General features: G+C 38.3%; 1 protein-coding gene across 1 annotated transcript in view; it reads right to left on the bottom strand.

The window, feature by feature from the left end:
• IKZF1 (IKAROS family zinc finger 1) overlaps nucleotides 1–23,093 on the bottom strand; it is a 64,932-nt gene that overhangs the window by 3,967 nt on the left and 37,872 nt on the right. The window contains 4 exon segments of the mRNA XM_036406343.2: nucleotides 1,738–1,872; nucleotides 6,225–6,350; nucleotides 8,229–8,396; nucleotides 13,953–14,213. Coding sequence (XP_036262236.1) covers nucleotides 1,738–1,872; nucleotides 6,225–6,350; nucleotides 8,229–8,396; nucleotides 13,953–14,213 — 690 coding nt within the window.

Below are 23,093 nucleotides of genomic sequence, written 5' to 3'. Positions count from 1 at the left end.
CACTCCTTCCCTTATGTGAAGGATGCCATTTTCTCCTTCTCCCTGAGACTCAGCACAGGTATTGGGACATGATAATTTACAGGAGCAATGAAGAACCCAAAAGCTCTCCTCAGCAGCCAGCCCAGCCTTGTGTTAATCAGGAATTTTTCTATTGTATGAAGCAGTAGATGATGATTGGAAAGGAAACGATTTGTGAGCATTTTTTTTTCTTGTTAGAAAAATTTTTCCTTTTGAAGCCTAGCAAATTTCCATAAATATCTGCTGTCAGTAGGTTGTCTTCCAACACTGCACCCTGAAAAACTGACAGGAAAGTCTGCCCTCCTAAAACTCATAGTTAAACTGGCTGACTTTATTGTTTTTCAGGGTGAACAGAGAAAAAAAGAATTAAATAGCCAGTCCACACCCAAGAATACATTACCTATAGTATATTTGCTAGTACCTTTTAAATTTAAGCACTTTTAATCTTCCTGGAGCTTTCATAGAATTAGTATCTGGTCTCATGCAAACAGTTACTAGAGTGTCTAAACTAGTCTGGTTAGACTTACATATATATTATAGTTGATATATTTTTGGTATCTATCTCTACTACAACTTTTGCCCCTTTGTTAAGCATAAGCATTTCTTATCCTTGACATCCTCCTAGAATTGTTGCATTTGGACTTGAAAAAAAGTCTTGGAATTTATTTTAAAACCTTTTGTTGCACCTCCTGACATAGCTGAAACTCCCCTTTCTATGTCTAGGAAATACTAATTTTCCTTTCACCCCTGTGTCCTTGTTGAAGAAAGTATATTTGCATTTTCTGTCCCATAAACTGATTATTTTTTTCCCTTGACTTTTGACTGAAGACCTTCTTAATGTGCATTTTGTTTCAGAGACTTTAATCTGATTGTTTCCTATAGAATAATATTTTTTAAACGTACAGAGAATTAAAAAAGAACCTAACTAGATATGAGTATATGCTGTCCTCTGATCTCCCATGTTTTAATTTATTGAAGAATAACCTTGCATAGCTGACAAAATATTGTATGTGGATCTCACAAAACTGCTGTAATCCCTACTTAGCACAGGCCTACTAAACAGAACAATATGTGTAGCCTTCGTTTTTATAGGCTTAATGTCAATTTTTTCATTGTTAAGACAAGAACTGCTATGTGCAAATGGGCATGAAGTTTTTGCATCTTTCATAGAATGTACACAAAGTTCACATTTCATTTAGGTGCTGTTTTCAGACATATGAATTTGGGCTGTAAAAATAAACAGAGTTTATCAAAGGGTGAAGAATATTACCCAGCCTACGTTCAACTATTCACAAATGCTTTTGGAAACAGCAATATGCCCAGATCTGAATGTCATTCAAGATTTCAATAAAATAACTCTGAAAGTGTGATCAATGCTATCCCAACGGGAAACTGCTATTCCTGTCTTCAGGTTCTTAAGGCAACTTCAAGAACCTGTTCAGATTTCATAATGATCTGGTCTGTAAGCTTTTAGAAACACAGGAAATAGGTTTAAAATTGATCTCCAAATGTGAAAAATTAAACATGCAGAAATTTATGCTGGAGATGTTTAGTTGATTTTTTTTCCTCCAACACATCTCTGTATCTGCTTCTATAGAGATACATCTTGCTAATTTAGCAAAACAAGTAAAATTACAAAGTAAAAGTAAAAATGCTGTGATTTTTTAGGGGGCTTTGTTTTATTTTATTTTTAGGAGACAGCAAACGTTTAACTCTTACCAACAAATTTCTGAGGCATAGAGCTCTTACGTTTGGCGACGTTACTTGCTAGTCTATCCAGCACGAGGGCTCTTTCTGACCCTATCTTGCACAGGTCTTCAGCCATTTCACTCTGGTTACTTTCGTCTTTTATGACTGAAATCAAATGACATCAGAAGGGTTAGGCAGGTTCCATTTTAATGGAACTGTTGTCTTAGGTTATCATTTGTCAGTCAATGTCTTTTGGCTCCCAAGCAGCTGGATGAAGGAGCTCAGCATATGAGACACAGGACAATTCTGACTCTCGGTAACAAATTCCCTCACGCTGGTTAATCTATGTACATGCTCATGTTTTCCTCATTTAGGACACAAAAATGAGATAGGAACTGCAAGGTTTCTGCCTGGATGTCACATAATCACTCCACCCTTTGTTCTGCAGCCACTCTGCATTTCTGTGAATAAATGAGGTCCTAACTTTATCCTGGACACAAAGCAGTTCATCTTTCCACTCTCCCACTGAAACCCCCTGCAATGTCCTTCTGCACCTCTCCCAGTGTATGATAATTGCTTCCTCAGCAGGAAAAATTGATAAACTTCTCAAATCCAACAGTGGAAGATCTATTTGCAAGCTACACCAACCCTTGTTTCCATCCCTTTTTATCCCATAGCAAATATTTCAGTACTTCCTTGATGCTATTTTAGACTTTAACAATTATAATTGATAAAATCACACCTTCAGTGGAACGCTAATTTCCAATACTCAAACCTGTTTCCCAACCTCCTGCTGCTGCTGAGACTCTGTAGAATTAGGAGCTTAATGTGAGGCTTTAGGAAAAGGAGACTATTTCATTTTCAGTATATTTTACTTCAGTACTTTCCTGCAGAAACAAAAGGGATGTATGAAAATGCACTGTCAAAACAATGACTGTGAAACAGGTATTTCTGACTTCCAGCACCTAAGAGAAAGGCGAATGGACTGAGATCACAACACAACTGTTTTGCTGTAGGCTTTCTGTTTGTGGGGTTTGGGGTCTTTTTGGTTTGTTTGTCAGGGGAGAAAAAGGGGTTAATTTTACTTTTATCTGCTACTAAGATATGGACATTTTTCCTGAACTTTTGGGTTGCTAATAAAGGAAAATGCAAAAGATTATTTTTACACTTTGATTCTTCAAGTTATTTCAGTTAAGTGCCCTGCTCTGCTATATTTTTCCTTCTGTGCTTGCTGAGAATTTGTTTTATCACTGGATTAACTGGTTCACAGGACCCATTACTCTGGTACCTGGCTGTTTCTCAACAGCTGAGAATGCATCGTTGTGATCCAATGATATTCTGAGAATATACCACAGCTTATCATCCATATAAAAGGATGATTGTGAAAATTTTGTTAGACCTGAAATATATGAAATCAGCTCTGATGGATACCTGTGAGGAACAGGTGAAGTTTCCTGTTCAACAGTACCCTGCAACCAAACTGAGGAGTACACAACTGTTTCTTGAGTCCCTGCTGCAGCAGCACACACTGCAGTGACAGTGACAATGAAAATGCCAGTGCCAATGACAGTTATACGGAGTTTCATGGAATTATGTTCCAGCCCCATAAGCCACTAAAGATTGTGACCAATGCAGGAAATTAGAAGAATTTAGTCGTGAAGGTGCAGAAAACTAAAGGATGTTTCTGGTACATAGCCATCATTGAACAAGCACACACCAGTATCTTGTGCTGACCAAGGCTTCCAGGTACCATCTCAGGAAGAGACTTACAGAGAATCTTTTAAGGCAGCCATTCAACAGGGACACAAAAGACTGAATATTTAGTTAAAAGTTGAAATTATCAAGAAATATCTGTTTAGGTTATAATAACATTTCTAATCAGTTCAAGAGAGGGTGAGTCATGTATTTAACAGGTAAACTTTCAAACTTCTAAAACTTCTTAAAAAAGAGGGCAAATTGAATCATGTACTAATCCCCAGTACTTGTAACTGAAACCCTCTGAAATCTGCAATCAAATGAATAACTATTTCTCTATAATCTGGTGTCTGTAAAGTGAAAAAAAATCATGTTATCTTTTCAAACAAAAAATTCACAGTGACTGAAGAACTGTAATTGACCCTTTAAAAACTTCATAAACTACTTTTCCTACTGTTTTAATTAAGCCTGGTAAGACTTCAGCACACTTCCACTCAACTCAAATGCAAAACTACAGGTAATATCTCTAAGAGAAGAACTTCCCATGGACAGTGATATTATAGTCCTCTAAAATAAGAATTTTTCAATTAAATTCATCAGGTTACAATTTTATGTAAAAGTTAAAAATGTAAGTACAATCTCTTGCTCCACTTCTTACTCCCTTTTACTCTATCTTTCCCTTATTTAAGTTCTTTCTCAATTACATTTTTTAGATTTCCAAGCTGATGGAAAACTTCTACAAGTTTAGGTTCTTTCCACTGACAATTTTTCTATGTGTGCTGCCTAAACTATTTTAAAAATTCTGTAAAAGGCAATCTTGCTATGGCAGAATGTCAAATCAGATGGACTAGCAGATATTTTTATACAAATTTTTTGAATTTCGTTTTTAGAGAATAGGGGAAAAAAGGGATCTGCATAATAACAGATCCACATCACACCTTGAAATACTTTAAAAACAGTGATACTATAGCTGCTTGCTTTTCTAGCTATATCATAGAATACAGTAAAATTCACAAGGCATCCACTCATTCTCAACTGTTTTTTCTACATTTTCATCATGCAAAATACTAGGAAAAATGCAGGAAAGTTTCATTTTTTTAGAACTGTATAGAATTGATTTTTTTAACTGAGGACTACATTTCTTTGAGAGTGAAGTCTTTGGCTGAATATGAGATTTAAACTCTTTAGTTAATTTAATTTTTTTTGTAATTTGCAAAAGCAGTCCTATAATGTCAAATATGGAATATGGAAGAATACAAGAAGAATATACAAGAAAATATACATCTATAAATGTATATACAAGAAGAAGTGATTCTTCTAAAGCATTAACTAATTCCTCAAGTTTTCATCTCACGGAGTTATTAGATATTTAGTTGTAAGCTGGTGCAAGCTCTCCTTTCAGGATTTGATATAAACAAGGGTCAGTCTCTGAAACTGTTTCATTTCTTATTAATGTTTAGGATTCCTGACATCACTTTCATCTTACTAAGACTTTTGTAGTAGTTCAGCTACTCATTCACACAGATTTTCAAATTCAGTGTGCAGGCACTTAAATTCACGTGCTAGACACTGAAGACTGAAATCCCAAACCAGATATTTGCTTCTAAATCCTGTCATCTCTTCGAGAAATAAGTATTTCTCCTTACTGTGTATTATTACATTGAGGTTTTCTATTCATATATTCTGCAGCCCCTCAATAGAATTAGAAGGGGAACTGCTCTAACATGCTGCCTGCAGAAGCATCTCAGTTGTATTCACTGCTATCATTATGTGCATATACTTTACAATATTTGATAGCATGTAAAAACATATTCAGGTTCTGTACAAATATAAAATATTAAATGAAGCATCATTGCAAAGAGGGCAGAGAGAAATTTTCATTTTTTGACATTTGACAAATTAAATAACATATACTGACAGGATTAAAAAGGTATTCAGGAAATGGAACTTACTGGCTGGATTTAAACTCCACCATAGAAACTGGATCTTCTCCATCTAAAACTGCACAAGCAAGAGGACTTTTTATGGCTAATTACTGTGATGAATCCCTTACAGATCTTCTGGATCTTTGTTAAAAAATATAATCCAAGCCCCAATATCTGCTTGCTCTCTTTCTGGGTATAGTTTTTTTATATTCTCCAAGAAATGGACTTTACCTTCATCATTACACTAGTCTCAACACAAGTCCTTACCTCCCCTGAGTTTTCTTTCAAAGAGAAGCTTGGGAAGAAGGCTGTCAACAAATTATTAGCTATTCTGGACTGTCTCAAGTCAAACTGCCTAAATTAAATATCTCTGGCTTCATGCTCTCTTGCTTGGCAGAGTGAGATCAAAGCCAGATATTTCATCCTTGTTAGATGAGCTGGTCCCAGTGGTCAAAGAAGCCCTTTAAGCCATGGCTGGGAAGGGGAGGAGATGTGCAGTGCAGAAAACTCTGCAGCATCAACTAGAATACTGAAATTAGGTCTTTATTAAAAATACATCCATAAATGTATTGCAATATAGGCTTCCAAGAGAAGGCGGTGAGGTGATGTAGCCATATTTTCTCGACATGACAAACTGTTGTTTTCCAGGCCTTGCAAGTGTTTTGCTACATGTTTGAATTGTACCTTGGCATTTTATTGGAGCTAAAAAAAAGGTGAAAAAACAGCCAAATATTTATCAAATAAAGAATAAATCCAGACCCAATATCACACATGTGGGAGATGTGTGTGACTCTCCAAAGCAAAAGTTGCCACAAATGTTACTACTGATTCTTTTGCACTCCTTTCTCTGCATTTATGACAGGACAGCAGTATTGCCCAAATAGACACTTTTATTACCTGGATAGATGCTGCTTGAGAGATTCATGGTTTGAAGGTAGTTATGGCAGCGTTCTTTATGTTCTTCCAAAGAGCTGCGCTGCTTGTAACTGCGACCACAGTATCCACACTTATGGGGTTTGCCAACTGGAGAAAACACAATTCATTATGAGATTCAGATGAGGCATTCAACAGCATATGGTAAGGACAAGAGATAAGAAGCCTACCCCAAAAATAAAGCCATGCTGTGGTGAGGAAGATTTCGTTAAATCTAAGTGAAAAACAACTAATGGAAAACTGATTGTATATCTTTACATTAACAGGCCAATTCCATGGGTGCTACAAACTGATTTTAGATGATTCAGATCAGATAAAGACTGTGACATTAAATCTTTAAAAACAGTATCTACACAGGTTAGGAACTGAGACACCTTCTGAGGTCTGGGAGTGGTTTCTGTAGCGTCCAGTCACACAGAGACTGCCAGTGGACAAACTGGTGGTATAGGTAGGGACTTGTTTGGCTGGAGGTCAGTTCTGGTGTGAATAGAACCAGCTCAACTCTTTTAAGACAATCTTGGATTTTGTGTGTTTTCTGCTTCTGGAAATTCAAGATAAATGGCATGACAATTTATTTTCTGTATTACATCTATCCAGATCAAGCTGGTTCGAGGAATTTTTCGCCAACAATACTTTTCTGTGTACTTCTGGACTTGAATTTTCTGTCTTAACATGATAAGACTGTCACTTCATATGTGATTTCACAATTTTAGATAGTTACACAGTTTAATTTCTGAATTTTATTTACAGGTTCTTAGGGGAAAATCAGATTTAGACATCCAACTTGTTTTATAATGTTGGTGCCAATTTGCCAACTGCAGGAACTAATCATTATCTATAATTTAGGCATTGTCTCTTCAACCACAGAATCCTCAGGGTTTACCAAGAGTGTCTAGGTGAGATTTCATATATAGGCGTACATGAAAACTATGTTTCAAATTGTGGGTCCATGAAAATCAATAACAACAAGGAGAGGGAGGCAAAATGCTATTTAAAATATGTGCCTTCCTGAATCAGGCTGGGAAAAAACAGGACAAAGAGAAATTATTTTGGAAATCTAAGGATGTTATTATTCAATACATGTGCTAGAGAAGAATTTCCCTAATTTTTTTGGAGCACAAAAATATCACTTTGAGAGCTCCCCTTCTGCCACTCAGAACCCAAAACCAACTTTCACAAGTAACATTACCAGTGTCAATTCCAGCAAAGTGTATTGGAGGTCTCCCACCAAATAGCAATTTGCATTTGCAGCTTAGCTTGGGGAACTAGATGAGACGGCACTCTGCTTTTAAAGGCACTTTAAATGTGCTAAATTGGTTTTACTTCACAGAAGGTCTGTGACTGTGGCTTCTGTCAAACAATGAGAGGTTCATGGTAATGGGAAAGTGCAGCTATTCAAAACTATTTATTCATATCTCCATATAACTGTTGAGACAGATGCTGAAAAACTCCATGAGCATCCTCTTCTGTGGAAGATAATTATCTTTCTTTCTCCCACTCTCTGCTTTGTCCCCACTCGCTCTTTCAAAGTACTTGTAATAACAACGTGCAACAAATAAGTCCTGCTAAATGCTGTAGGCAGTATTCACTCCTCAGGCTGAAGATGAATACAAGACTGTGTTTCAACTTTATATTATCTCTAACCCTAAAACATTCATCAACTTAAGTCATGTTCTTACTTCTATGAAATGGATTACTCACACAGGGCTCGTAAGATGAAACTCTAATACAGAAACTTTGAATCAGCCAAGAATTATGGGAAAAAACCCAGTTCTTCTTGTGAAGGGTCGTGAGTGTGACATGTGTTTAGTCATTTCTTTGCTGCTAACACACTGTGGCCAGCTCACAGCTCAGTTAACCCCAAGATGGGGCTACTCAGGGAGAGAAGAGCTCTCAGGGTTGGTGGCTCTCAGGATCTCTGTGGGTATGGTGATAAGCAGCCCTGGTTATGCCCAAACCTTCGCTTACCTGAGTGAGTCCTCAGGTGTCCCGTGAGGGCATCCCTGCGGCGGCAAGCATAGTTACACAGGTGACACTTGAAGGGCTTTTCACCTGAGTGCAGCTTTATGTGGCGCAGGAGGTTGCCCTTCTGGGTGAAGGAGGCTCCACACTGATTGCACTGGAAAGGCCGTTCTCCTATGGGAAGAAGGAGAAAATATGTGAGAACAAAAAAATCTTACGCGGTAACAAGAGAAAGATTTCAGGGAGAAAGTTGTTTTCTCACTGCTGCTCTGTGACTTCCACCGGCTGCAGGTTTGATATAACATGAGGCTTTCAGACTAAACCTGCCAGTTTCTTAATGCTTCACTGGCTGGGTCAATTTGATCTGAAAATCTAATTTTTTTTTTCTAAATCAGAATGGCACATCACAATGCAAATTCAAACTCATTTAAATAAAGTGACTGCAACATTTTGTGTTGAAGAGCCACTCTTCCTGATCAGCAGTTTTGGAATAAACCAATATCCAATTTTGCATGTTGTGGCATTTGGTGGGGTTTTTAATGTGGCTTTTTTCAAAGGGTCTTTAAAATATGCCACTGAAGCAGCAAAATAAAAAGGAAACTCATTAAAAATGCATTTCAGGATCACAAGTTCATTTCAGCGTTACATTCTTATATTTAAATGAAAGGCACTTCATTATAACAGTTATAATAACTTCTTTTCATTTACATTTTCCCTGTATTTTCCCTTTCAATTTCTTCTCCATTACCTGTCTGTCCCTAAGCAGCCAAATCAGGAAAGAGACAGAGAAAAGAGAGAAAGCTAGAGAGTAAAATCACAGAAGTTAAGACAGTGCAAAGGAAGCCCTGTACTTCCATGTCTAAGTCCCAACCCTTCTATAGGTAAGGTATGAGCAGAGAAGCTGCACAAACAGGCTCTGATGGCTTACACTTTGGATAGATGTGGAAAAACTTGAAAAGATGCAGCCTTGATTTGTCTAAACTGGTGTTTGTTATCAAGGAAGTGAATCAAAGCCTTTGCAAAAATGAATATGGCTGTTGTTTGCCTTTTAGTGTTGTTTAAAATCAATGTATTTTATTAGTTTGGGTTTTTTTTGTTTTTTTCTTGTATTTTTTTTAATTTAAGATGGATGAGACCTTTTCTGAAATCAATGGGAAATAAAATATGTTTACAGTTGTACTAGATAGGAATAACAGAAAAATTATACATAAGAGCATTCTATCAGCAAAAACTGCTTCTGCATGCCTGTTTCTGTACAGTCCTCAACTAAGTCAAACTAGCCTTTAAAAGACATTTGCTGAATTTTCTTTCTCTTAGGTGTCAGTTCAATCTGTTGTAGTAATTATAGTGCATCAACATTAGAAGCAGCCCAAAGATGACCAGTTCTTAGTTATATTTTTTTTTTGTGCAACAATAACATCGTATTTAAGACTTCAGTGCTGAAGTTAAAATACTAAAAGAAAGAAAAACAAAAACAATTTCTTCCTTCTCTCTCACTCAAATATCATGTATCATTTTGCACACCTAGGATGACTTTTTATGTGCATATACATGTGCATATACGTGCAGCATGATCATTTTTGACTTGAGGGTAATGCACCAAAACAGCTGAAGATCAATTAGACAGCAGCACTGTCCCAACCCAAAAACATGAAAACTCTGCCACTAGGGCTGGCAGCTTTAGCATTCAGCAAAGAGCCAAATGAATCCCCTCTATGGCAAGACATTTCATTGATCAGTTTCAAGCACAGCAGCATAGTGCCTGTCAAGCCAAATGAGCTCACTTTATTTGTCTGTCAAGTAGCTCTGTTCATCTAAACTATACCCACATCTGGTTCAGCTGGGGTGGCGCACAAAAATGCCAGCATAAGCCTTACAGGACTTTGAAATGTACTTCATAAGCCATGCACGGTATGGTTAGGGAGAAAAGAAAACAGGTGTCTCTCTACTTAACCTCTTAACCTTTGGGGCAGTTACTCAGTGCAGAAAGTATTTTTCAGACATGGACTGAAACAGTAAACGGAAGAAGTCAGCTCAGCAAGGGGGGCACATTCAGAAGAAGTAGTTAATTCTTACTAAGTAGCTTTTCTAGCATTCATTTCTGTTATTTTTACTCAGAGGACTGTAAGAAGACAAAACAAGAATCATAAAAGTACTCCAGGAATGAAATGTAAAGCAAGTAAGAATGCAATGTATCTCTAGCCTACAGCCCTCCCAGTCGCAGAGTGAAGTCTGCACTAGGTGGAGAAGATAGATGGAGCATTTGAAACAAGACTGCTGCACACCAAATACTTCTACAGAACTTAGAGTGGAATCAGATGTAAGGAAGCCTGAACTTATGTTCCTGTAGAAGGAGAACAACATTATCACCAAAAGACCCTGAAGCTATGTGTAGCCTTGCTGGCCCTTAGCTGTCCATGATGCAACTACTGGGATGAGGAAATGCCTCCTTTATTGAGGTCAGCAAAACTCCCAGACCTGCCAGGGTGCTGACAGCCACTGATGGAAGGTTTCTGGGTGTGGTGATGCGTCCAGAAATGAGGATGGAACAGGATGGAAATAAAAAATACACAGTGACTCTTTTTCTAAACAGTCTAAACAGTGTATTATTTTCTCCAGGTCTGAACAGTACGTACCTGTCCTTGGCATGTAGCCGTGACCAATATAGGGCCAGGAACAAAAACTGCAGTGGGACCCTGAATTCAATCAACCATTATCACCGTTGCAGCGATTTGCAAGCCTTAGTAGGAGCTTAGTGGGCCCTGGACCACGTACTCAGTGAAGAATACTTAAAATCCTTATTAAAATATTTCTAATTTCTTAAACAATGACAAGATCACCTAACACTCAGAGACCTCTAACAAGCAGAGCTCTCTTTCTAAATAAATTTGAGGCATTCAGAACTGAGTAACAAGAAGTGAGTGAACTAACTGGTGATTTAACTTAGTGTACACATAAGGAGTCAATATATTCACCTATGCACATGTATACACAGATATGTATGAATATGCAGATATATGCACAGTGAGCAAGAGAAGCCTGAATATACCCTGAGGTTTAAGTATCAGGGAGCAGGAATTTCTTTCTCCTTTCAAGATCTCCTTTTTCTTAAACACCAAACAAGGCAGTGCCAAGCTGGAGAAATTGAATGTGCTGAAAGGGGAGGGAGAAGACTTGGGCTTCCGTGACTTGGGGTTTGCTCTGCAGATCTAAGCAACAGGTAAGGTGCTAGGGAGCAGTCAGTGCTGTACAGCTGCCTGCAGACAGGAGAGGGCAGAAATATCAGGTGCTGCTCTGCATATCTGCACTTGGCAGGTGTATTCATTAAAAACAATTACATCTTTTATCAGGTCAGGCATTTTATTTTGGCACTTTAGTGTGCTAGAGTTTTGTTCACTTATCAAATATTTATTTAAGAAAACCTTACTGCATATGCAGGTTTTACATGAATTAGCAGCAAAGTAATTCATTTGTGAGGCTTATTCCTTCACCAGGCATGTATTGAAATGGGCTCTGGCATAGTCAGTTAAATGTCTGTAATAGTATATCCCATTTCGACTTTAATTTTCACAGCGCAGCTGAAAGGAAAAGCAGTCACCACTGTTTCCCCATGACGTCCCTTTAATTTAAACTACCAGCTCTGAACTTCCACTCCTTTGCCAGCCCCTGAAAAACCACCTGAGCTCATTCAAAGAGGCTGCTCAGGAGAGGAGCTGAGGATGAGGCAGGAGGGAAAGCAAAGGCATTCTTTGCATGGAAGGACCCAGGGACAAAATTTCATACCCTTTAGTTTTATCAAGTGTAAAAGAGGGCTGTCCTGAACAAAGTGCCTCTTGTGGGGTGCTTCCACTGTAGGCTTGAACTATGTTCCCTTATTAAAAAGAGGGTCTAGTTGGCAAGGGAAGAGCTCTGCAAAGGGTGAAGAAATCTTCAAGTGACAATCTTTGTGTGGTAGCACCCCAAGCACCCTTGGCAGGCAAATGGGTCCCTCTGACAGGCAAGAAGTTCAGGGAGCTGAAGGTCTGGGGAAATGACCCGGCACTCAGTGAGGTGGCCCCTGGGGATATTGTCACAGGGACCAGGCAGCCCAGCTCATGCTCAGAGACAGCAGGCTGGGTACCAAGGAGCTCATGAGAATCAAAGGCAGCTGTGCCCACAACCTCCCTAAAGTCAGGTGTGTTCTCACACAGGCCATTTAGCCCTGGTGTGAACACTGCCATGGACCCTTAGGGATCTGAAACAGCTCCTCTGATCCAGCAACAGTGGGGTTTTTTTAACAAAAGAGCAGTCTGCTTAAGCAAGCACAAAAACTTCTACCTCTAAGTGCATTTCAAGTTGCAGCATATTGTTGCAACCATTACAGCAACCTCTTCAGCCCATGGGTCTGTTTAAAAGGCCTCATGTACAAGTCATTTTATATGTTCATTTTATCCATTTTTAAAGGAAGCAAAGCAAAGCAAAGCAAAGAAAAGGAGATCAATCAGTACTTTTAAAATCTTGGAAGTAGGCTACAGCCTCTCTTATGAGTACTAGTTGTGGCTTTTCCAATAATTGTCTGTTCTTCCCTGACAGAGGGATTTATCACATAGAATTGAAGAGTACTTTGAAGCAGGCAATGTAGCAGCATTGCTTATGAACGTGGCTACCCCGTGTTACACTAACAGATCGCACAATTCCATGGCTCACAGTTCTTGTGACAGACAGTAACACTGAGGGCAATGGAACACACTGTGGGCCTTTTCACCAATCTTCGCCATTTTAACTCTGAAAGCACTTTGTTAATCTCACTGCTTAGTAATTCTGGGAAAGTTATTTAAGCAAGACTGTGAACATATGGAGGAAGAAAGTATCTATGTGTTTATTGGCACAACTATTTCAGTCAAATGTAACTATAAGACAGATCGATTCTTACCTTAAAAATATTTCAAAATTCCCTCTCATTGGAATATTCATGTAAAAATGCCAAATCCCAAATTTATTTTCAAAGAGACTTCTGTGAAATAACAGTACAGTTTGGTTCTTCTCTTTTAGCTACGAATGACAATAAAGTTTAGATTGGAAGCCTAATTTTTAGATATCTTATATCAGGCAAGGTGAGTCTCACTCTTTATTTTTTCAATTTGTTTCATTTTTGTCCCTCTTTGAGACTAATCAGAATTAGAAAATTGAGAAAAGAATATTCGCAGCACTGTATAATGAAAAGCCATCCCTATGGACGCAAAAAACTTGTTTTTACTTAATGAAACACTGGACATGAAGTGTAAGTATTTTTTTGACTAAGTCTGTCAATACAGTTCTCTTAATAAATATTTTTCCAATCACTTTCATAATCACTGATCCATAACGAGCTTTTCTGTTTTGTTGGAAACATAACAACTGGGTTAATTTCAGAGTTAGCTACAAATGGGCTTTTCTTCAGCAGTTCTTAGAAATTTCTTAGAAATTAAACAAGACTTCTTTTCTTTTAAGTTGGATTTTTCAATTTTTTTGTTGTTGTTGTTTCAAATCAAACAAACAGCACAATTTCTAGCCCAATACATGGACTTCCATGAAGAAATCTCAATTTCTGTGCAGGCCAAAAAGATATACCAAAATAACTGAGTTCCAAAGGCTCACCCATGCTGCATTACCTTAGAAGAGGCAACACGTGCATGATACAGAGTATAAGTCTTAGTTACTAACATGTGGCCAGTTCTTGTCAACTATAGGAAAAACTATGGCAGGCCTTACCAGTGTGGCTTCGTTTGTGAACCATGAGCACATTGGGACCGATGCAAATTATCCCACAGATATCGCATTTTAGCTTTCCGTTAGGAAGTCGAATGCCTCCAACTCCTGACAAAGCCTTGCTGCCTGGGCCATTGTGTGAGCCATTCATTTTCTCTCCTGTGGCATCAAGCATTCGTAAATCCTCTGCACATTCTTCCCCATTCATTTCACAGGCACGCCCATTCTCTTCATCACTCTGAGTCTCTATTTTAATATTACCAGCTGAAAGAAACAATACAGGATGCCACTCAGTTTGGTTACAGAACAAATAATGTGGCAAAGAAACAATCACATGAAAGGAGTTAACTTCTAAACAGCAGGTACAATATCACTAAATAACAAATGCTGTGACCTCAACTATAATTTTGTGGGCAGTGTGATGAGTTTGTAACACATGGAGCAATGAACAGTGAATACCACTAAAACAAATACAAAGCATCCAGGGAGCTGGGAACGCAAACAATATTACAAGTCTGTTTCTAGGTCGCTTTGAGATTTTTGTGTTTATAGCTTTCATTCTGACAATCAGGCTAATTGGAATGAAACTTAAAATGAATCCACTTCATAGGAATTTGTCCAAAACAATTGTGAAAGTAAGTAACTCAACTTAATGGATACAAATGAACAGAAAATGCAACATTCTCCACTTGGCAGGAAGATTCCTAGGGTTGTACGGAATCCAAATTTTTGGTTTGCTGTTCTATGGGGTAAGAAATGCCAATGGGAAAGCAGAGTACAAACACTGATAAAGAAATCAGGGTAGGGAAGGATGGAAGGAAGAATTTAAGGAAGCTATAGGAGTGATAGTTGTGTTTCTAGGACAGCAAGATTAGGATCGCTGAGTAATTGGAGACTATTACTATAACCAGAAATTATGATTAAAAACCAGTCATATAAAAAAAGATGGATGGGAAAACTATTATGATTTTATAGGATAAATCCTTTACATTGTAATCCATAGGTGACAATTGTTTGCAGCCAGAATAAGAATTTAGGTAAATTTTCTACAGCCACAGAACATGTGAAAACATAGAGGCTAGTGAATTTGATGTGATATGAACACAGCAAACTTCAGCATTAAGGAAAAGGGTCAAGATTCAGACAACTTCATGCCAGTATTCATTCCTCTTCTCTCCACAGGATTGTATGATGTTTTGTGTTTTAAAAAAATCTTTGCTATTATTTCCCTCTTTTCTAATCTGGTGATTTTGTTGAAAAAATATTCTTCATTAGGCTGAAAAGAACCATTTAATTGCCCAAAATCTTACTTTCCATACAGTAAAACCTCCTCTACCTTCATCCCACCCCACCCAAAAAAAACCAAAGAGTTTATTTCAGTAGGTAGCTAAGAATATGAGGGATCTGTTTCACCCAATAAAGTCCAGGTCTTTTTCTTCTGTGGAACAACAGTTTTATGGTAACCTCATTAAAAAAAGTGATGGTGTAGCAATGCAATAACAAAAAGCTATGGACACTAGTTACCTCAAGAGATTGAAAGACTTTGATATTTCTTTGAAATAGAGAGGATTGACAAGCTCTTCTCTGATACATCCTGCAACCTCACAGGTGTCCCAGAAGGAGTGCACGGATGTAACTGACAAGAGTATCTGACTCAAAATCCTATTGGGAAACAGAAGCCTAAAGGTGTTCACATTTATGAATACTGCTTGACTGGACAACTTTTAAAAAGTTTACCAACCTAGGTATTTTAATGTTTTTTCAAGTATTGCATTATAATAGAAATCATATGCAAACCAGAATAAGTGCATATCATAAATAGCAATTTTCCTTTAAAATGTATGTTCTAGAAAGAGGAATAATTTAGTGATATACCAAAAAAATCAATGACCAAACAATGACTTAAAAAGATGGCATGACTGGTTAAACAGAACTGATTCTGCAAATTTAATGGGCTACAACCTCATACTGCTGTTTTCACCATGGCAAATGGAAGCAATAGAAATATTTGGCTCGAGTATATGACAAGATTTTCCACAATTTAAATCTAATTTTTCTTCCTTTCAGTTATAAGAATAATAAATATGTATTTTTACTAAACAATTATAGGCTCCTTGCCTGCCAGGAATTTGGAGAAGGTAATTTTTGAAGCAGATTTTTTGTTAAGTTAAAACAAAACACACATGAACAAAACAAAAAGATCAGGCTACTTAAGTGCATGCAGACAAACATACATTGCTCAGAAATGAAATGACACAAAAAAAAATCATAAAAGTAGGAACTAGATGGAAATGCTCTGTAGTGAACTGAGTTTCAGTATACTTACTGGAAAAAGATTTGGGAATTATTGCATGAAAGTCCCTAAAGCCTTCCGCCCCGTATGCAGCTGCAATAAAGAAGGCAAACAGGATGCTGGTTTGTGGTACTGCTAGCAGTAAATGTAAAAGAAGATGGCACTATTGCTATAAGATAAATACCTAGGAGAAAGACAAAACTATCATCACAGAAGCAACATAAGCAGTTTAGGATGAAGGAGGAACAGGAGAAGGACAGCTGGCAGGGGAATCCTGACTCGTCTAGAACAATTCCCATTTACGAAAATGCCCTTTTCTTCCAAAGCAGCCAACAAGTTTTATCATGTTTTCTAGAAGCATTATGTGCTCTTGGGTATTCCCCTTGCCTGGGCAGTAATTCCTGCTGAAGTCAAGAGGAACTCTTGCTAACTCTTGTCTGAAAAGGGTCAATCCAGGCCCCTACAGTGTAGCTTCCTCAGAAATTATTTTTTGCCAATATGCTCTCCTTCTGTGACAAAAATCTCTTAAACATCCTTGTTTCTAGTCTCTGCAGTTATAAAAAGTGAAATTGTGTTGTTTTCCTCTTACGCCTGATGGTCTTATGCAATGGAAGAAGAGGGACTTCAGGTTTACATATATATGTCCTTTTTATTATGTATATTGGCATATTTTTGGTTTGTACTTCTAAAGCTTGTCCTCACAATGTATTTACAAAGAACAGTTGTACAAATATATTATACCCAGCATATTATAAGTAGCCACATAGAAATTACCATGCCATTGGGCATGCTGATACAAGTAATGCTGGAGTTCATTACTTGACATAAGCAATGACAGGGATATTGATCCAGCTAATATTCACTAAAGCTCTCCACAGCTATGTCCTGGACTGCTGCAGCTGTACTGATCAATGAACGCCCCTGTGCAGACCAGGCTGAGTACCCAGGATGTGCATCCATTCAGCACTGCAGCTCATGGCAGGGGTTCAGTTCACGTGCAGAGTTCACTTTGCCAGTGAGAGATGGTGGACATTGAGGGCACCTTACTCACCCTGGATCCCCAAAGAAATTTTAAAGGTCTAATTAACAAAAAAAATCTCTCCCTGTTCAAACTTAGTACTTCTTGTGAATCTGTGTGGAATACAAGAACTAGTGAAAAGAGTCCCAGTGATGCAGGAGATACAACAGGAGGGACAAATCACTCCAGTAAAAATGCTAAGGACTTTTATTAAGTCTAAATAATAGTGAAGGCAGGGTATACTTTCTTTTTTTTTTTCCCCTTGGGGGCTTATACTAGAAATAAAGAACATCAGTGTTTTCTACTTTTCTGAAAGTAATTCTTTTCCCTCCCTTGTTATAGTAGAGAAGTCACTTATGGAGCAACAACAATGTGAAAAATACCTGTAAACCATATTTTTCACATGCACTGATTAAGAATGTACTCAGACTTTGTACCTGTTTCTGAAACTGCTACCTAATACAGTTTTTGTAGAAATTATTTCTGTACACATCCATAGCTATGTACACACATATGCATTCATTAATTAGCTTTAAAATAACTCACGGTAATAATTTCTCATCGGTTCTTCTAACAACATTAAGAAATTACTCATTAATTAATTTACTTCAGTTTGGTTGGAGGTGACCTTAAAAGGCTCAGTGTTTTATTCCCTTTGTACACATTATCACAATTCAGGGCTCTTTAATACAAACCTTTTTTTCTATGGAAGGGGTGCAGAGTTCTTTGATGTCACTGAACTGACAGCTTTCCCCCACTCCTTTTTAACCTATCCAGAGTGTGGAAAAATTACCCAAAAGCAGGGCACTGGCTGGGTCCCTTGTGGTCTCTTATGTTTACTGGAAATTTCTCTTTGGATTTTCTGAAGAGCATTTTAAATTAATGTTAAAACATCTGTTAAGTATTCTACAGCTAAAGGTGGTTTACACAAGTCTTGGAAAAAAAAATAAATTGATATGTCAAAGGGGAGAGAGGTGAAGATATAATTTATCACTGAAGAGCAGCATTGCTGGCTCCACATCGGACTTGGGCTGGGGCAGTCACGAAAGCAGGATGGTGTGAGAGCAGACAGCATCATACTTCCCTGGGAAGAGCTGAGCAACATGGATATGGAAGGGAGGCATTTTGCAGTGAGTGAAAGAGCTGATGGCAAGCAGAAAGGAGAAAACAAACAGACCTCCTGGGAAACTGGACGTAGAGGGTGGCTTTCGAAGGACAGAGAAATAGGCAGCTGGAAAAAAGATGCATGGGAACAATTAGTAATTTGTTTACAATCCACTGCCAATTTACCTTCTTTTTTAGCTATGAGAGTCCCTCCCAGCTGTAAAATGCTTTCAGTTTTGTGAGAGTTTGGCAATGGCATAGGTCTCAGTACCTGGGCCATAATTCTATTTGGAAGAGGGCATATTGTCCCAAGTCATATTGTTCTCCAGTGGGATTTTTAAAGAAGTAAAAAAGCATAAGACCTGGTTATCAAAGGTTTTTAAAGAGTAGCAGACAAAGACAAATCACACTGAAGCTTCTGAAGCATTTAAACAATAGAGTTATTTGAATTTTATGGGATTTGATTTTTTATCCCAGTAAGTACTAAACTGTTTCTTGTGGCATATACCTGCCTTTAAGAACTTATCCTTTAGACATAATTTGAAAATAATCCAAATAATTTCGTTTTGTGTCATGCAATGTCTTGTTTGTACTTTGTAGCCAAGAGCATAGAGAGATTTCTCTTCAAATGTCTGCAAATAGTTTAAGTGCCTGTAATTTTTTGTTTTCATGGCTTGCCTTTTATTCCAAGGCAAGTCAGAAGTATTTAGTTGATATTAGTTGATGCTTAAATCTTAGCTTTAAAATCCAGGCATTCTCATGAAGACACCAGAACTATTCAACCAGCAATCCTACCTGACTCATTTGAACAGTAGCTTATCACTGTAACTGTGAGGAAAAAAACTTTAACACCATCCTCTCTAACAAATGATAGAAAATGTTTCTATAAAGGCAGAATAAGATGAAGAAACCCCACTTATCAGGCCAAAATAAATCACCTCAGCATGCCAACATGTGTCAATAAATGCAGACAGGATCTCTTCTTGTTTACATAGGTACTCAGAAAACAATATTGTCAGCAATCCCACCTGTCATTTCTGATACAAGACATAACAGCTATTCTGTCTTGTAACTGCACACGAAAATTTTAGCACTTGGTTTTATACACTGAAATCGTTCCCCCTTTCCTTTTTCTATCATGGTCATTTACTGTGGTATCAGCTCTGTTCTCACCCCACAAGAACACTGCAGGTGTAGGATGCCATACTTAGAAATGAAAGTTGCCTTTCCACAGAATATTTAAGGAGTCATTATTCACCAGCCAGACTTGACAGCAAATAACGATGACCAATTCTTTAACTTAAATTATGTTTCCATTAATAATTTCTTTCCCTTATGAGCTCTGAAGCGACACGAATAACTGTGTGAGTGTGAAAAATGACAACAAAAGGTCTGGGCAGAGGAATCATAATGCAATGCCTTGAGCTCTTCTTCAGTCTAATTCAGATGACACAACAGAACAGAGATGGGACTGATCAAACTAACTGGTTATTTAGCTACAGAAAAAGCAAGTGCACCCAAGTGCTCTAAAAAATTACTCTTCTGCTCCCTCCTTTCTACATAAGCACTGCATTGGCAGTGCTAATCAAGTGTTCGTGGTGTGTCTCTGTGTAAAATGCTGAAAGTTAAAGGGCATTTTCGAAGGGAAACAAAAATAACAGAAAGAAGAGTAGCAGCAGCAACTGCTGGAACACACCTGCATGTAGAGAGGCCAGTGCTGACGGATAAGGAGATCCTCACTGCAGGGTCCATGCTGCTTCCTTTGACTCTAAGTGCCAATCAGCCCTTGGCAGCCAATTTCTTCCCTACTCTAATTCTGGCTTTCAATCAAATGGATATTATTCCAGAAACACAGGCATCCACAGATAAGCTATCTCCCACAGGACAACTGGTGTGAGGAGCTCCACCCATGTCATCACCCATGACTGCAACTTCTCCCTCCTGCTGTCTGGGGGAGGTGCCCGCCCCGTGAGCCAGCGCCAGCGCCTGCCAGCATGCACAGCCTGTCCTCAGCAGAAAGGAGCAGGGAACTGTGCTTCACTGCATTGCAAAGCACATCAACATGTTTTTCTAGGGGCTACAGTGAAATCAAACTGTACGGAATCAAACAAGTGAACAAAACAACCAACAAAGTATGTCCTCTATAGGTACAAAAAGTGGCTTTTGGTCCATTATAAATTCTCCCTGCAGTCTCCTGTTAGCTACCCAAAGGAATTTTCTAAAGGACCAGTAAAGATGCATTGCTTAAAGACAGATTCAAATAATGTCCTTAAATATACACTTGAAGATATGTGCCTTTTATACACTTTTCCAAATTTGTGTTTCAGTAGGAAATGATCTGTAACCAAACCAAGGGGCTGGTCTAGTTCATATTTCTTGTCTTTGTTGTGACACTTCCTGGTACATTTTGTACTGGATTCAAGTTGTTTTTCCATAAGACAGCTATCTACTTGGCTGTTTGATGTTCATCATCTGAACTACAAGTAAAACTATACTTTAAAGGCAAGAGAAATAGCACTGTCAGGAAATGCCATACTAAACCTCTTTCTCAAGTTCTACATGTATGTGTAATCCATGCTTCCTAGATTGGAAATGCTCTGCATCTTATACTGGCTGCATGATGGAGAAGCTAAGGGAACTGTCGCTGGTTTGCTGGTAACAGACTTTATTGACACTTCTCTGCTTTGAGAAGTAAGCTGGGAACACTTTCAAACTGAAGAGAAAGATTTGCTGACAAATGATAGTAATAACAGCACTTTTCATTCTCAAATTTTTTGTCTCTTCTGCTTTCACCAGATTTTTGTTAATATGGGCATTAAAGGATGAGGGAGCAGTAAAAGAGCCCTTAGCAGGAAATTTTTAAAAAGCAGAGTAACCTTAAGTAACAATGCACAACAGTGAGGTAAAAAAAATAACCATATTTGAAAACATTCTCAGCTCACACAGGTGTGTCCATGAGCACACATGCTTATGTGCTGAGACTCGAACCTCCAAAGCTGCATTCTCCAAAAAGACTGCTGGCACAATCATTGTGGCTTACACTCTTCCCCACACAGCAACAGCACAGTTATCCAGGAAAAGCAAAGCCTCAGATATATGATATCCTAACATTTATAAGGCTTTTCCCTTCTTTAATCTTTCCACAAAACATGATTTAGTGAAATTCATGGGTGTTGACCCATTTTCAACTAATGCAACAAAACTCCAGCTAAAGGGAGTTGCACGTGGCAGCTAGGAGAACATGAAAGGAGTATGCACCTGCAAAGATTAGTGTTTTGGAGAAGAGGAAAGACTACACTGAGATTCAACAGGCAGACCAGAAGCTCTGACAAGATGGAAGAAACAGCTAGGCTCTTCTGGGAGTTATTGTGGGCATCCCTTAACAAGGCAAAGGGCTTAAAAAGTGTAGAAACAGGATTAAAAACAGATAAGGTGATCAGTTACATATGAAAAATGTGAACTGTAGTTAGAAGGGGAGTTTTAAGCTTGTTTGACCAAGAGCAAAGCCTGTGAAATCTGAACACACACAGAGGGTATTGGTCAGGTACCAGATGAAGGCAACAGTCATGGCCCTGAAGAACAAAACAACCACTTTGGAGCAATGAAGTGCCCTTGGTTCTGTGGTTTAGGGAAAGGTAGGGAGATGAACTGTTTTTTATATTCCTTCAGAGAACCTTAATTTCCCTTGCCCTGAATGCAAAGTTAGCCTTTCTTTGCAAACCCTCCCCTTTTCATGTATCACGTCAGTGAGCTGCTTGCACATCCTTATTTCTGTGCCTAGAGTGACACAGAGCTACCCTGTCTCAGGGTCAGGCCCTTGCAAGTCCATCTGTATTAACAAGTCCATGCGTGCTAACAATGTGCTGTGCCTTCACTCCCAGTGAACGGACACAGGGACTTTTCCAGGGACCATTCAGCTACCACTATGACGCCTTGAGCAACATTTTGCACCAATGTACATTGTTGCCTATAGCTGTCAAAGGGTCAGTAGATCTAAATTTAGACCAAGCAGCTGTGTTTAGGTTTGGGGAGGTGCCTTTGCGTGTCGTGCCAAAGCTGTGCACTGTCAATGTCCTCTTTTGAGAAGAGGTCAGAGGATGAAGTGGGGAGGAACCCAGCCATTTCAGCACTTGGGAGGGAATACACTATGAAAATTGTATTATCTTGCCTACTTTAAAAACAAATTGCTGTGCAGAGTCTTCTGTGCCCCCCTCAGATGACACAAGGGAAAAAAAACCCAGGGATATCGAAAGCTTATTTTAGACTAAAGCAAATAAAATACAGTCATCACTTCATGAGTGATAAAGTACATATTCTCTGGGAGGACTGTGAAAAGAAGTTGATGTTGAATTACAAACCTGTTTTAGGTCTGTTAACCCTGAGTGCTCAGTTATTTTTCCAGATGCTATTGAAGATTCTTCTTTTTTGATTTTAGAAATATTATGAGAAAGTTTTGCAATATAAACTGCTGTTTACTTGATTAGAGTGTACTCAACCTTCCAGAAAAAAGAAATCCAAATCTACATCTTCTGGGGAAGAGGCAAAATTTTTTCTACAGAAATCTCAAAGAAATTCTCTGAATATGGACATACCTGATAGCTCCTGAGGGGAAAAATATCAGGACAATATCAATTCTTTCCCACTGTGTATCACAGACAATGCTTTGCTACAGCAACCTGTATTCCCTCTCTGGCAATCAGTCCTCTATGCTGAAATGGCAAGAAATCCC

The sequence above is a fragment of the Molothrus ater genome, chromosome 1 (assembly GCF_012460135.2).
Source record: "Molothrus ater isolate BHLD 08-10-18 breed brown headed cowbird chromosome 1, BPBGC_Mater_1.1, whole genome shotgun sequence".
Taxonomy (NCBI): domain Eukaryota; kingdom Metazoa; phylum Chordata; class Aves; order Passeriformes; family Icteridae; genus Molothrus; species Molothrus ater.
The sequence above is the reverse complement of the archived record's forward strand: the minus strand, read 5'-3'. Positions and strand labels throughout refer to the sequence as shown.